The sequence below is a fragment of the Trichomonas vaginalis genome, chromosome III (genome assembly GCF_026262505.1).
Source record: "Trichomonas vaginalis G3 chromosome III, whole genome shotgun sequence".
Classification (NCBI taxonomy): Eukaryota; Parabasalia; order Trichomonadida; family Trichomonadidae; genus Trichomonas; species Trichomonas vaginalis.
Genome location: NC_067205.1, coordinates 504,180 through 516,636, shown reverse-complemented (window position 1 = coordinate 516,636; position 12,457 = coordinate 504,180). Strand labels below are relative to the sequence as shown.

General features: G+C 31.9%; 8 protein-coding genes and 1 non-coding gene across 9 annotated transcripts, besides 1 other annotated feature; 4 read left to right on the top strand and 5 right to left on the bottom strand.

Moving 5' to 3' along the window:
- Positions 1-1,120: part of a mobile genetic element that runs on past the window's edge.
- On the bottom strand, positions 45-548 carry TVAGG3_0614680 (uncharacterized protein; the record flags this gene model as incomplete). Its single annotated transcript, XM_001321219.1, has 1 exon — positions 45-548. One exon carries the CDS (start codon positions 546-548, stop codon positions 45-47), a length of 504 nt encoding a protein of 167 aa, XP_001321254.1.
- An 18-nt stretch (positions 1,121-1,138) lies between the features above and the next one.
- TVAGG3_0614660 lies at positions 1,139-1,211 on the top strand. The gene has a single exon. It is a non-coding gene; the product is annotated as a tRNA-Phe (tRNA).
- A 558-nt stretch (positions 1,212-1,769) lies between these two features.
- On the bottom strand, positions 1,770-4,177 carry TVAGG3_0614650 (homeodomain-containing family; the record flags this gene model as incomplete). The annotated part of the gene is made up of 1 exon (XM_001321221.2): positions 2,354-4,093. One exon carries the CDS (start codon positions 4,091-4,093, stop codon positions 2,354-2,356), a length of 1,740 nt encoding a protein of 579 aa, XP_001321256.1.
- Positions 4,178-4,522: 345 nt separating this feature from the next.
- On the bottom strand, positions 4,523-5,791 carry TVAGG3_0614640 (guanine nucleotide exchange c9orf72 family; the record flags this gene model as incomplete). The annotated part of the gene is made up of 1 exon (XM_001321222.1): positions 4,523-5,791. The coding sequence occupies one exon, from the start codon at positions 5,789-5,791 to the stop codon at positions 4,523-4,525; it is 1,269 nt and encodes a 422-aa protein (XP_001321257.1).
- A 90-nt stretch (positions 5,792-5,881) lies between these two features.
- TVAGG3_0614630 (uncharacterized protein) lies at positions 5,882-7,155 on the top strand (the record flags this gene model as incomplete). Its single annotated transcript, XM_001321223.1, has 1 exon — positions 6,244-7,155. The coding sequence occupies one exon, from the start codon at positions 6,244-6,246 to the stop codon at positions 7,153-7,155; it is 912 nt and encodes a 303-aa protein (XP_001321258.1).
- Positions 7,156-7,385: 230 nt separating this feature from the next.
- TVAGG3_0614620 (uncharacterized protein) lies at positions 7,386-8,445 on the bottom strand (the record flags this gene model as incomplete). Its single annotated transcript, XM_001321224.2, has 1 exon — positions 7,524-8,405. One exon carries the CDS (start codon positions 8,403-8,405, stop codon positions 7,524-7,526), a length of 882 nt encoding a protein of 293 aa, XP_001321259.1.
- A 75-nt stretch (positions 8,446-8,520) lies between these two features.
- Positions 8,521-9,487, top strand: TVAGG3_0614610 (spermatogenesis; the record flags this gene model as incomplete). Its single annotated transcript, XM_001321225.2, has 1 exon — positions 8,873-9,316. The coding sequence occupies one exon, from the start codon at positions 8,873-8,875 to the stop codon at positions 9,314-9,316; it is 444 nt and encodes a 147-aa protein (XP_001321260.2).
- Positions 9,488-9,562: 75 nt separating this feature from the next.
- On the bottom strand, positions 9,563-10,589 carry TVAGG3_0614600 (uncharacterized protein; the record flags this gene model as incomplete). Its single annotated transcript, XM_001321226.1, has 1 exon — positions 9,591-10,514. One exon carries the CDS (start codon positions 10,512-10,514, stop codon positions 9,591-9,593), a length of 924 nt encoding a protein of 307 aa, XP_001321261.1.
- Positions 10,590-10,684: 95 nt separating this feature from the next.
- Positions 10,685-12,381, top strand: TVAGG3_0614590 (armadillo (ARM) repeat-containing protein family; the record flags this gene model as incomplete). The annotated part of the gene is made up of 1 exon (XM_001321227.1): positions 10,717-12,105. One exon carries the CDS (start codon positions 10,717-10,719, stop codon positions 12,103-12,105), a length of 1,389 nt encoding a protein of 462 aa, XP_001321262.1.
- Between the last annotated feature and the right edge of the window lie 76 nt (positions 12,382-12,457).

Here is a 12,457-nt window from a genome sequence, read left to right as displayed (position 1 = left end):
ATGGTGACGTAGTGACACCATCAGTTATTCAAAAATACATTTTCTTATAAAGCTTCAGGGTCTATTTCCTCAATTACTTCACTTCCTTCTTCATCATATTCAATCGTTGCTTCCTCAATTACTGGTAGGAGTTTATTGATTATATCTTTATTCGTTATCGTCTTCAGAGATGAAGGATAATATTTCACAACTACTTCACCTGGAGGGCTCTTTGAGCCCATCTCGCCGCCTTGCGCCTTCTTGTATTCTTTCTGCTGCGATAAATCTAAGGCGATGCTGAAAAATTCAACGTTAGAGTTCTTCATAATCGTATAATGTGTATCTTTGATATTTACAAATATTCCTTTCTGTTTAAGTAATACTGCTATTTCATGTGGTGTGTAACGTTTTCTGTCAATAATGATAGCGTATGGTTTAACGAACTGACCGTATTTAGATTCTTTCACAAACTTTTTATTGAATATTACGTTCACGTTTTTTCCATTTATGAATTCACCCTTAACAGCAGTAGCGAGAGCATTGTATGAATAGAACTTGTATTCAGACATTATTTTATTAAAATTAAAAATATAAATTATTTAAAAAAATTAAGTTTATTTTTAAATTATATTTTTTACGGAAAATATTTTTTTATTTTCCATAAAAGATGTATAAAAAGCTATCTAGATTAGACCATGAAGAAATTAAGAAGTTATTGAAGAATGCTGACATTGAAGTTAGCAAAAGATATGCGACTAACAAATCTTCATTAGCTAAATACCTCAATGATTACAGAGGTGTAGTCACTTACGAGAAAATCAATGATTACATTAATAACAAAACATTTCCTTTAAATGATGTTCAGGTTAATTTATATCATAAACAAGCAGTACCGAAGGAAGTAAGGCAGGAAATTCATGATATGATGAATGTTGATGTAGGTGAAACGAGAAAGAAGAAAAGCGATGAAGAAAAGAAAAATATAGCTGTAAAGTATGCAAAAGCAATTGCACAATTACGCAAAGCAAACGAAGTAATTAAACCTATAGATGATAAAGCTCTTGATGACGAAAAATGGTTAAAGAAGGATGAAAATAATAAACGCAAAAATGTTAAAGCAGGAAATATTTCCTGGAATATAATTTCAAAAATATTTGAAGGGACTTTAGCTCACCTGGGAGAGCGTGCGACTGAAGATCGCAAGGTACGTGGTTCAAGTCCGCGAAGTCCCAAATTTTTCTTTTTCTCTCTATTTTTCAACACTACTCTCAAATATTTGAAAAGATTCTTTTCTTTCCCATATGCTCTCCTCTTCATATATTTTAATCCATCAATCGATCAATATACTCCAATTTTATTCAAAAGTTGGTTATATCACATATATTTAGAATATTTTTACCTTGATTTTTACTCTGACCATTTCCTTTATGCGTTAAAGTAACTTTAATAATCTTCTTTTCTGGATTCGGTCCTAAACTTACCCTGCACTAATGTAAAGACTGATTTTTATTGTTGTTTTTTTGGAAAGTTGAGTTTGTAATTTTTGAAATTGAACAATTATGATAAATATATCTAACTCAATATTTTGTACAAATCATTAACGATACAGAATTCGAAAAGAAACAGATAGAAATTGAAAACATATTGTATTTTTTCAATAATTTACTATTCTCAAATTACAAATTCCTCAAAAGATTGCTAATTTTAATTTCAATAGAATACATTCAATTTTTCATCTTTGATAAAAAAGTACGGCCATGGCCAATAAAAGTGCCATAATTTAAGATGCGTGGAAAGTGGCTCAAGAAGCGTATGCGGAGACTGAAAAGGAAGAGGAGGATGATGAGGTCCAAATAAAGCCCCTCTTTCCTGAGAATTGCCTCATAGGGGTATGTCCCTTATTTCTGTGAATAAAAACCTTTCACAAAAAAACTACTTTACTTTTTTTCTATTACTTTTTTAAATTACATCTTAGCTGCAAGACCAACATTGCCATTTGCAACTATGGAATCTAGTAATCTTTCACTTTGATATTCTATACTTTCCAATACATCCAAAAGACATGCAAGAAGAATTAGGAAGTGCCAAGGGAATGCTTCTTTTAATAGTATTGGCCTTCTAATTCTTATTATATAAACTTAATTTTATTCAATCTCAGCAATACACTAACATAATGACAATTCTGACTCCAAATACTCTTCTTATATGTATACCTCTTATTGAAATCCAAAACAAAATTCTAGTCAAAATAATTTACTTGAAGAAAATTTGAACATAAAGAACAAATAATACATTATTATTACGAGTTTTGTAGTTCATAGGATATAAAAACAATTGAAACAATTGATAAAAAAATAAAATATAAAAAATATTTTTACAAATCACCATCTTTCAGGTCAGAGTCAAAGACATCCTCGCTTTCTTCCTCTTCCACATCATATTTCAATCCCTTTCTGGATCCATTTTCGAGGCTCCTTCTGTTCTGGAACCAGTAAGTTACAGATTTCAGAGGAATGTTTAGTTCTCTCGCTATTTCATCTCTCTGTCTTATTTTTGGTGTCGGATTGATCTTGAAGATTCTTTCGAGTTTAATTTTCTGTTCTTTGTTGAATACCGTTCTAATTGCTTCAGCCTTTATCTTTGCAATCGCTGAAGGATATCCACGACCATCCCTTATGCTTGAAACCCTGAAATACCTGATTTCTTCCGGAATCTTCGCGACAACTCCATTAACTGTCGGATTCTTGAAGAACATGAGTTTCTCGAACTCTGCAACCTTTGATTGTGCACCCTCGATCAGTATTCCGTCACTTGGCGATGTAGATTTCCATGTAATTAAGACATTATCGCCATCGTATCGAACTTTGATATCTGTTGGCTCGAAAGTATCGTAAGACTGGAACTCGACCAAGCTCGATGAAAGAATACCGAATTTTCCATGAGCTTCAAGCGTTGCGTGATATCTCCTTGATTCAGGCATAACTAAGGACAATGTACATCCATTCACGAAGTTTATCTCTCTTGAGGTATATCTGCCGTTGCCTGTCATGATCTTCAAGTACATGGAGTGTATTAAATACCAATATTCATACTTTGGTATTTCAAAAGTGACAAGTAATTTTTTATCTGGTGAAGATTTCACAATTGGCGGCAAAGGTGATGGCGGATAGCCAAGGGAGAGGACTTCTAATATGGAATCTGTCTTAAAGGCTATGACGGTGTTCTTGTCGGGCGAGAAAAAGGAGGATGGCCAGGTAATTGAGTTTATCCAAGAAATTAACAAATAATGAGTATTACTAAGAGTTAATTTCATTGGGTTGCCAACCAAGTAGCTTGTCCTGCCTGGACTCTTCAAGAAACTGGCGAAAATAATGACGGTATCCAATTTTTCTGGATCCGGAAAAATATATCCGTATTTGTACTCCCTATTTATCTTAAACACATCGGATTTGTTTGATACAACTTCACTGAAACGTCCGACCTCGCTATCAAAAAGGAATAAACCGTTATCAGTTAGAAATAAAATATAATTCATTTCTAGCTGATAAGAAGCTACCATTGTAGTGAAATCTGGCATCGTGATCATACCGTTTGAAACAATAGTCTTGAAATCAGAACCGTCTTCGTTCAAAAAGATGTCAATTTGAGCAGCTTCGTTATCTGACGCCTTGTAAAGCATCCTTACAACTCTTCTGTAGCCTATGTATGTCAGCAATGACCTCTGCATGTAATCAACTTCAAGTAAATCGAGAGCTATGGTAATATCTTCATTTACACTAACAAGCATTACGAACTTCATGCCATTATCGCTTATTACTACGAATTTGTTCGATCCTAGGTAATATCCCGTCATGTGGTTTGTAGATAAGTCGTCGATTGAATAAATTTTTCCAAACCATCTGAAATCTTTGCAGTTAAATAATGCTACTTGTATACATCCGTTGTAAGTTATACATAATGCGTAATTTCCATCTGTACATCTGACGAAAATTGTATTTTCTGGTTTAAATTCGTTGTTTAAAGGATCTACTTTCATTGCTCTGCTACTAAGAGGTGTTGTGACTAGTTCTGTTACTTTTAACTGAATATCTACTGCTTTACTTTCTGCTTCCATGATATAATTTTTTATCGAAAATCTTTAATCGTTTTCCATTGAATTTCTCCTATGATGCGACGATTAAAGTTAGGAAAAAAGTCCTGAATATGAGTTATTTCTCTGATTAAGTATTTAATATACAATCACCAGCCAACATACATATGATCAAATGGATAATATTTGAAAATATTTCCAATTTAACAAATAAAGTTCGAAATTAATTAATTTGTAAGGAAGCTCTGACCTAGTTTTGCATTTTATCCGATAAATCAGACCTAATTGCAATCTTGTATTGATTAAGAACTAAAATGTAAATTGATGTTTGAAAAATTTGAATGAATAAGAACAGATGAGTGATTAATAGAAGTATTGGACAATAAAAAGATAAATAAATGTAAGATAGATATATTTACAAACAAAAATAAAATATAAAAAATTAAAAATGTTTCAAAGGTTGGACATAAGATACATAGCCTTATCTTTACGGTCAAGATATAGCTTTTTGTAAGAATTATGGTTGAAAAGTGCTGCAATTGAAATAATTATTCCTCTTTCGTCTTTTTTATACGGACTTTCATCAGACAAATCCAATATAGAGTCAATATGGTGGATTTCTTCATGAGTCGGAATGTCATCAGATTTTATTATTGTCTCGCATAGCTCTGTAAGAAGAATTGCCTTCTGAACAATCTTTGCAAATACTTGTTTCGTATAAAAGTCTAAAAACTTCTGGTTAACGGACAATAATTTCGAAATAATCGAAACTCCGTATTCAGAGCTTCTTATAACATTCAGCTTGTAAATACGACTAATTTTAGCAGCCCTTGCCTTTATTTCTTCTTCAGAAAGCGACGAAGTTTTGATATTCTGATTTTCGATAAAAGCAGTTCGTTGAACTTCGATTGCAGGTGATTGTATGACTATTCTCTGTGACAACTGTACCCACGTAAATGGGCGTTTGAATTCCCAAAGCATATTCATAGGAATTGCAGCTTGTTGCCAGGTAATTTGTACGTATAAAAAAGGTAGAATCGTATTTCTGTAGTACTTATCGGATAAACTCTTTTGGTAGTCAAGGCAAAAATTCATTAAAATATCAAATAATAATTTTGCTTCTTCTTGGTTATTAGATTCGATAATTGTTGTCATTTGTGTCTGTAGGTGAGATGCAATAAGGGTGCCTAGGAAATTGATGTCGAAATAATCCAATTTCATAGGTTGAATTGAAAAAGTATGTGGAGATAGTAATTGCGAAATTATATTAAGAATCCTTTCGACTTCTGGCATTGCCCCGTTTATGTTATTCTCTTCGCAGAATTTTCTAACGATTTTACCGCAATAACAAGTCTGTTGTGTAACAGTATTAACGTAAAGCGTTTTCAGATTGACTTTAGTTTCATTTATGAAAATGGCAAAACACCAATATTCTGGATATGAATCGGCTTGATGTATGAAAATACTTGCAAAGTACGAAATCTTGTGTTCAAGTAACTGAAAGAAGCTTGCAGGACAATCTGCAAATGATGATTGCTGTTGTTGTTGAACATTGAGAAGATTAAATTTTAATAAATCCGTTAACCACTGCCTATTTTCAAAGCGTTCGTCATATTTCCACAAGTTTCTGATAATAACACCAGTTCTCATGCTGAAACTTGCAATACAAACAGCTAAAAAGGGGTGATTAGGTGAAAGTTTCAAAAGATTTTCGTCAGTCATTTCTTCTGACAAAAATATGACAAAATTTGTAATAATGAAAAATTGTCCATAGTTGAATACATGATTTTAAAACAAATTTTTATTCGAAAAGAAAAACTAACCGGATCGCTGTGAAATTTGGGCTGGAGACTATCAAATAGCTGTATTTCCACAGTTAATACTATATACTACTATTTCAGAGTTGAAATATATAAGTATTCTCACTTCAATACAAATTTCCAAATATCAAAGATATGATGAATGGTTTGCTTGCGCCATTCCAAAAGAGATGATTAGCTTGACGATAAAATGCATATGTGCTAACATTCATAACAGAAATGCCTTCAGTTTGGCATTTTATTATCTAATATAGACATAAACATTTCATTCTTCCGGTCAAATTGATCTAGTATCTTTCCTGAGCAGAGAGTTGTCCGTGTGAAGCGTATAGATAACATTTTCGAACAAACAATATGATAAAAGTTCTCAAAAAAGTTGCAGATTTTGGAATTATGAACGGAAATTGGAACTATGTTACAAGTTATTGTGATTATCTTGAAAGAGTGTCACATGAACTTGACGAAACAATATTAAAGACTAAACGCGAAGCATCCAAACTCCAAAGTATCTTTGAGGCCATTTCTCCAAATCAAGTTACTGATCCGAGAGAAAATGAGTCAGCTCCACCATCTCATCAGCGTCAAAAGTTCTTCCGTGGCTTCGAGCAAAGACCAGAACTAAAAATTTCGGCAGATCCATACGGTGATTTTCAGAATGCATTAAATACGTATAAGAAGCTACCAAAATTCCCAAGAGAACGCTTACCAAACTCTTTTATTAACAGAATGATGGACTTTTCACGACTTACTCCTGCACATTTATTCGATAGAATGATTCCTTGTTTACGAACTCTCTCACAAGAGCTAGACAAAGTTATGGACATGAAAATAGATCAACCAAATCAGACATTTCGAGTTAAATACACATTAGAAAAAGCAGAAGAAATCTTAAATGCATACGAAAAACTTATAGTCGAGAATGGAGCAAACAGAAGAGTTGATGTCATTGCTAGAGAAAAGCAAATAGATCCTCCGAAGCAATCACCGCCAAAACCAAAGGCAGACGTTTTTGAAACAATTGCAAATTTAACTCCTAAGCAACTTAACGAATTTTATCACCTTAGAGGAACAGCTAGACAAGCAAAAATGATTGCTATGATGAGAGAAAGAGCTGCACACGATTTCACAGAATTTCTTCAGACTTATAACGAAAATCTCGATCTAAAAGAGAAAGAAGATTATCTTAGAACAGCAGCACGCGCATTCCAATTACTTACAAACTCAAAACGAAAGCATGCTTTAATTTCATCCAAAATAAATTGTTAATAATATTAGATTTTTAAGAAATACTACATTTTTAAAGTTATCATACAGAAATACTATTCCTCTTCAGATTTGGATCAAGGAGATTTGATATTGATCAAAATTCTGTTTGATTCATGCACATTATAGCATTTCGCTATCATAGAATTGTTAATATACATCTAAATTTAGTTAATACAATAATAATTTTACTCAAGATCAACGTTTGGTCATCTCTTAAATATATTTTAAAAAATAAGAAGAAAAGTAAACTATTTATCAATATATAAGTAGAATTGTGGTTAAATAAAGCATTTGATATAATTACTAATAATATTTTAGATAGAGTGAGAAAAATTCATATATATACATAGAAAACAAAATAAAAACAATTACTTACCAGATATAATCAAGCGGTTGGTTGAAGCGCGGGCATAAAATGGATCATCGGAGAATTTGAGATCATGTTTTCTCAAATAGTAGACACCAATTATTGTCATCACGCTTGTGAACCATTCAAATATAAGTGTGAAGAAAAATTGGAAGATTCTTGCATGTTTGTTGGGAACTACATCGGATTTATTAAGTTCTTGGCCAAACCAGGTAACAATTGGATTCAAATTGCAGTAATGCAGTAGATTGAAGATACTTCTGATAAAGAATGTAATGCAGAAGATCCAGATGCCAACAACACTCCATTTGACAAATGAAGCATCTTCTGGTTGGATTACTGGATATGAAACAGCGGCAATCAAATGAGAGGCTGGTACTGCTACAAATACTACAACCAAGAAATCTGTGCAAGCATGCCATAGGGATAATTCGTTCGAATAATTACTGTTTGACGATCCTGCGAATGATAATGCAATGCCAACAATTAAAAATACAATAAGAAATACTACGAAAACGACTCTATAAAATTTCACTGTTTGCAAACCTGGATTACGATAGGTAAATAGCAATTCTACGATGAGTAAGACGAATAATGATATAGGGATTAGCGCTAATATAGAATTTACTCCACCATGAACTATAAGAATACTTTCGCCTGATTTATAATTGAAATAAAAAATTTGAATAATTCCTCTATAGAGCATGAAAATGTCCATAAATAGCCAAAACATTGATACTAAGTCTATAATACCTTCATGATTGTTTAGTTTTAATTGTATATGCTTTTTCCAAAACCATATACATAATGCGCCGACAAGAATGAATAAACAGCCGAGAACAATCATTTCTGGAAGGCCACACACTAGGCCTGGCATAACCATTTTGCATATGGAAGGCTCAGGCTTCATGAAAGAAAGATTTTAATAATAAAGGTGTCAATTTCAACTGCCTTTTCAATTTTTCTTAAATTAAGAATTTATTTTTCGTTGTATAATCACATCTTCAAAATTTTGATTTTCCAATTTCCTCCATTCAATTCTTCATGTAACGTACGAAAATTTTTAGATGAATCAAATCGAAACAGCAGTGAAATATTGCCAAAATAAAGACTTAGAATGCCTAATGCAAATAGTTCCAAAGACGGTTGATCCTAATGCATTGATTTTCTTATGGGAAAATAATGGAATGACCATCAAACAAGGCTCTTTTCTTGAAATAGCAGCATATTGCGGTGCAACAGAATGCGTTAAGTATTTACTCGATGTAAAGGCAGAGGTTGATAAGCGTGATGAAATTCTTTATAAATTTATTACGAAATTTTTCATTATTTTACAGAACACCGCTTTATATGGCTTGTATGAGTGGGTATTTAGAGATTATACAAATTCTTGTTGAACAAGGTGCTGATGTTCATTGCCATGATAATCACGGCTGGACACCTCTTCATAGAGCTGTTCTTTGGGATTATGTACCAATTGTACAGTTTCTTCTTGCAAAAGGCGCTGATCCAAATGCAATAGATTTAGACGGATTTACTCCTTTGCACATGGCAGCAAAATGGGATCATTTTGAGTCTGCTGAATACCTTATCAAAGCAGGAGCTAATCCTAACGCACAAACTAATAGGTTTGAACCATCCTTTATTACAAGAACACCTTTCGAGCTTGCTTTCCTTAACAGAAGGACAAAAGTTGCTCGTGTTCTTCGTAAAGCTGGTGGTGAAGCACAACAAGAGTTTATTAAGAAACTTTCTCCTGAAGAGAAGAAAGTCTTTAATTCTTTTGGTGTTTAATCATGTATAAAAGTCAATAAATGTTCTTAATCATATTAAAATAGACAAAAACATAGTTTAATCTGCTTATAATTGAATTCTAGTAATAATTTGAATGCATATTTTGTAACATTCTATTTAATTCCATATATAATTAAGGAAACATGACTCTATGTGAATCACACATTGTAGGGCTACGATTGAGTGTGTGTTACTTAAAAAAATAAAAAATTATATAATAAAAAATACTAATATATTTACAAAACGCTTGAAAACAAATAACAAAATAATCATATCACATTCCTGGTAGCTCAGCAATAGTTCCTGAATTACCAACAATTTTCCCATCGATCAATGATAGAACTGTGTCATAATTTGATCCGAAATAGCCATAGTTGATGAATCTTAATCGTTCGTTAATATAAACTTTTGGATCTTTTGTATCAAATGAATGACGAACGTGATTTATATGATAAACAGCTGGTTCAAGACCAAATGTTAGAGTATCAGTATTCTCATTAAGATAGCCGCACAACCAGTTATCCCAATTGTATCTTCCCATGATAAATGGTGGAATAACATTCGGATCAAATGGAAGTTTGTCTAATCTAAAAGTAAATAAGTCAACTCCAAACGGAGAATGTATTGTTTGTCTTGAACCTTCAACTAGTTTATCTGTTTGATGTAATAAGTCAGTCGATAAATTCATTTCTCTCATTTTATGCATTTCTAAATCAAAATCAATTCGCTGATTGATAATCACGAGTTTCTTATCTGGTAAAGCATTGAATGTTTGCTTGATTGCAAAGTACCAGTTACTTGATAATAAAATATCTGTATTAATAAAGCTGACATATAGAGTTTCTGAATCCTGGATTCCGCGTCTAAACCAATCATCTATGTATGGAATGCCATCTTTATTCGATTTTAAGTCACCCAAGTATTTAACTCTTCCTGGTCCGTATAATTCATCAATTTCTTTTTGGATGTTTCCAGTTGGATCAAAATCGTCCGGTTTTATATATAAAATAACTTTGCTTCGATTTGTTGATGCTAGCCAATTACAAATCGTAAACTTGTATTTTAATCTTTGATCTTCTGATTTAACTGGCTTTGGTACAGTAATGTAGGTAATATCATCTGATGTATTATATTTAATAACTTTAGTTTGTTCACATTTCGGACAAATATAAACTCCAATTCCGAATTGCGGGGACATGATGAAACTTGCAACTATCGAAGAGGCAAAAATTGATATAAATAGAATTGATAGCTCAAGAGGTGAATATCTGAAAGAGTCTATCAATTTGTTATAAAAAGTGACACTCAAATCATATTTATCAGAGGAGCCTAATTAATGCAATCTACTATCTGTTAATAGTGGATTCAAATTTCCCTCATAAATGACTCAAAAATGAAAAATGATTCCTCAGAGAGATAAATCGACCAATGGTAATCTCGAATTTTCCATCATACCAAGAGATGAAAACTCCTCACAAAGTGATGAACAGTTCGTGTCAATATCCATTGAATCTTTGGCAGAGTTAATGCAAAACATTCAAAATTCCGCCAACATTAGCGAAGATTTGAACAAAATCTACGATTTTTTTCGACGTATCAGAATCAATTTTCGAATTTTTGATGCATTTTTTAACCTTGTTCAGCTATTATCGAAAGAATTTAATACAAATTTTGACGACAAGATGAAAATGGCCTCAATTATCAACCAAGTTATAATGGATGATGGCATTCTTTCATATCTAATACATGATCATAAGATTTATGAATGGCTTTGGCAACAATTTGATGAACCATCGATCAAAGTCATTACAATTCTATTAAAAGCAGAATACGATACGAGCCCACCATCAAAAACAGTATTTTCTTATATTTCTTCTCAAGATGCAGATAATAAAATTTCAAATGAGTTAAAACTCTTTTCTCAACAACAAGAACTCCATATTAAACCTTACCAAATTACAGATCTACTTAAATTGATCGCATATTATGAAGAATCGATGAATATTTATAAAAATACAATTGAACAGCTAATTTCAATTGCAATAAACTCGAACGATGAGCGTGTACTATGGGATATATTAAATCCTCTATCATGGTTTGCAGATTGTTCAAATAATTCAGGATCAATTATTTATACGAACGGACCATTGATTGAAAAGATATTATCAATACCATATGACCATATTCTATATATAGATGCGATTAATGTTATTATTTATTCAATACGATACGTAGACTATCAAAATTTCCCCTTACAAATTACAAAAAGATTATTAGAATACAGTTTTCCTTTCTTGTTAGAACCGAAAGAAAATATCAAGAAGATATTACAATTAGTTTATAATATGCTACCATTTTTACTTGAAGATGGTATAAATGTAGCAGAATTCTTAATAGATAATGATATAACAAGCCATCTGATTAGTTACATAAATGAGAATTATTCATTTGACACAAAGCGCATTGCAATTAAATTGTTGATAAATATAGGTGCTAGTGCTAGATACGAGAGAAACGAAGCTTATGTAGATAGCATGCTGTTAGAGTTCATTGAAGATAATGTCAGCTTGATTATAAGTGAATCTGCTGGTATTTTCTTTACATTTTTGCAAGTTATTCACCAACAAGCAATAGCAAACAATAAAGAAGAATGGATTGAATTCATTCTAAATAACGATGAAATCATGAATGCTATTGAAGAATATGATGATATCAACGATTTTAATCCAGAAACAAACGGAATTGCAGCACATAGTTTGAATCTTATACTCGGCGATTATATAGAGTAATGTTTGTACAATAAAATATTCATTTCTTAAATTCAAAATAATATGTGTTTGTAAGCAATTGATTTGAAGAATATTGAGGAATATCAGATTTATGACTATGAATCTATTTTTGCCGAATTGTCACGCAGAGCATTGAGCATCATATATAATAGATGCTATTTATATCTATCTAATAATCATATTATGCTACATTTTTAAAATTATTTCATCATAAATAAAATTGGAGAGCAGAAAGATAATATATATATCATTTCGAACATATATAATTGTTTTTCAACTGTTACTTGAGTATTCGCAAACTGCTTTTGCGAACACATAAAAAAAATATTACAATTGCCATAATCGTTTTCTT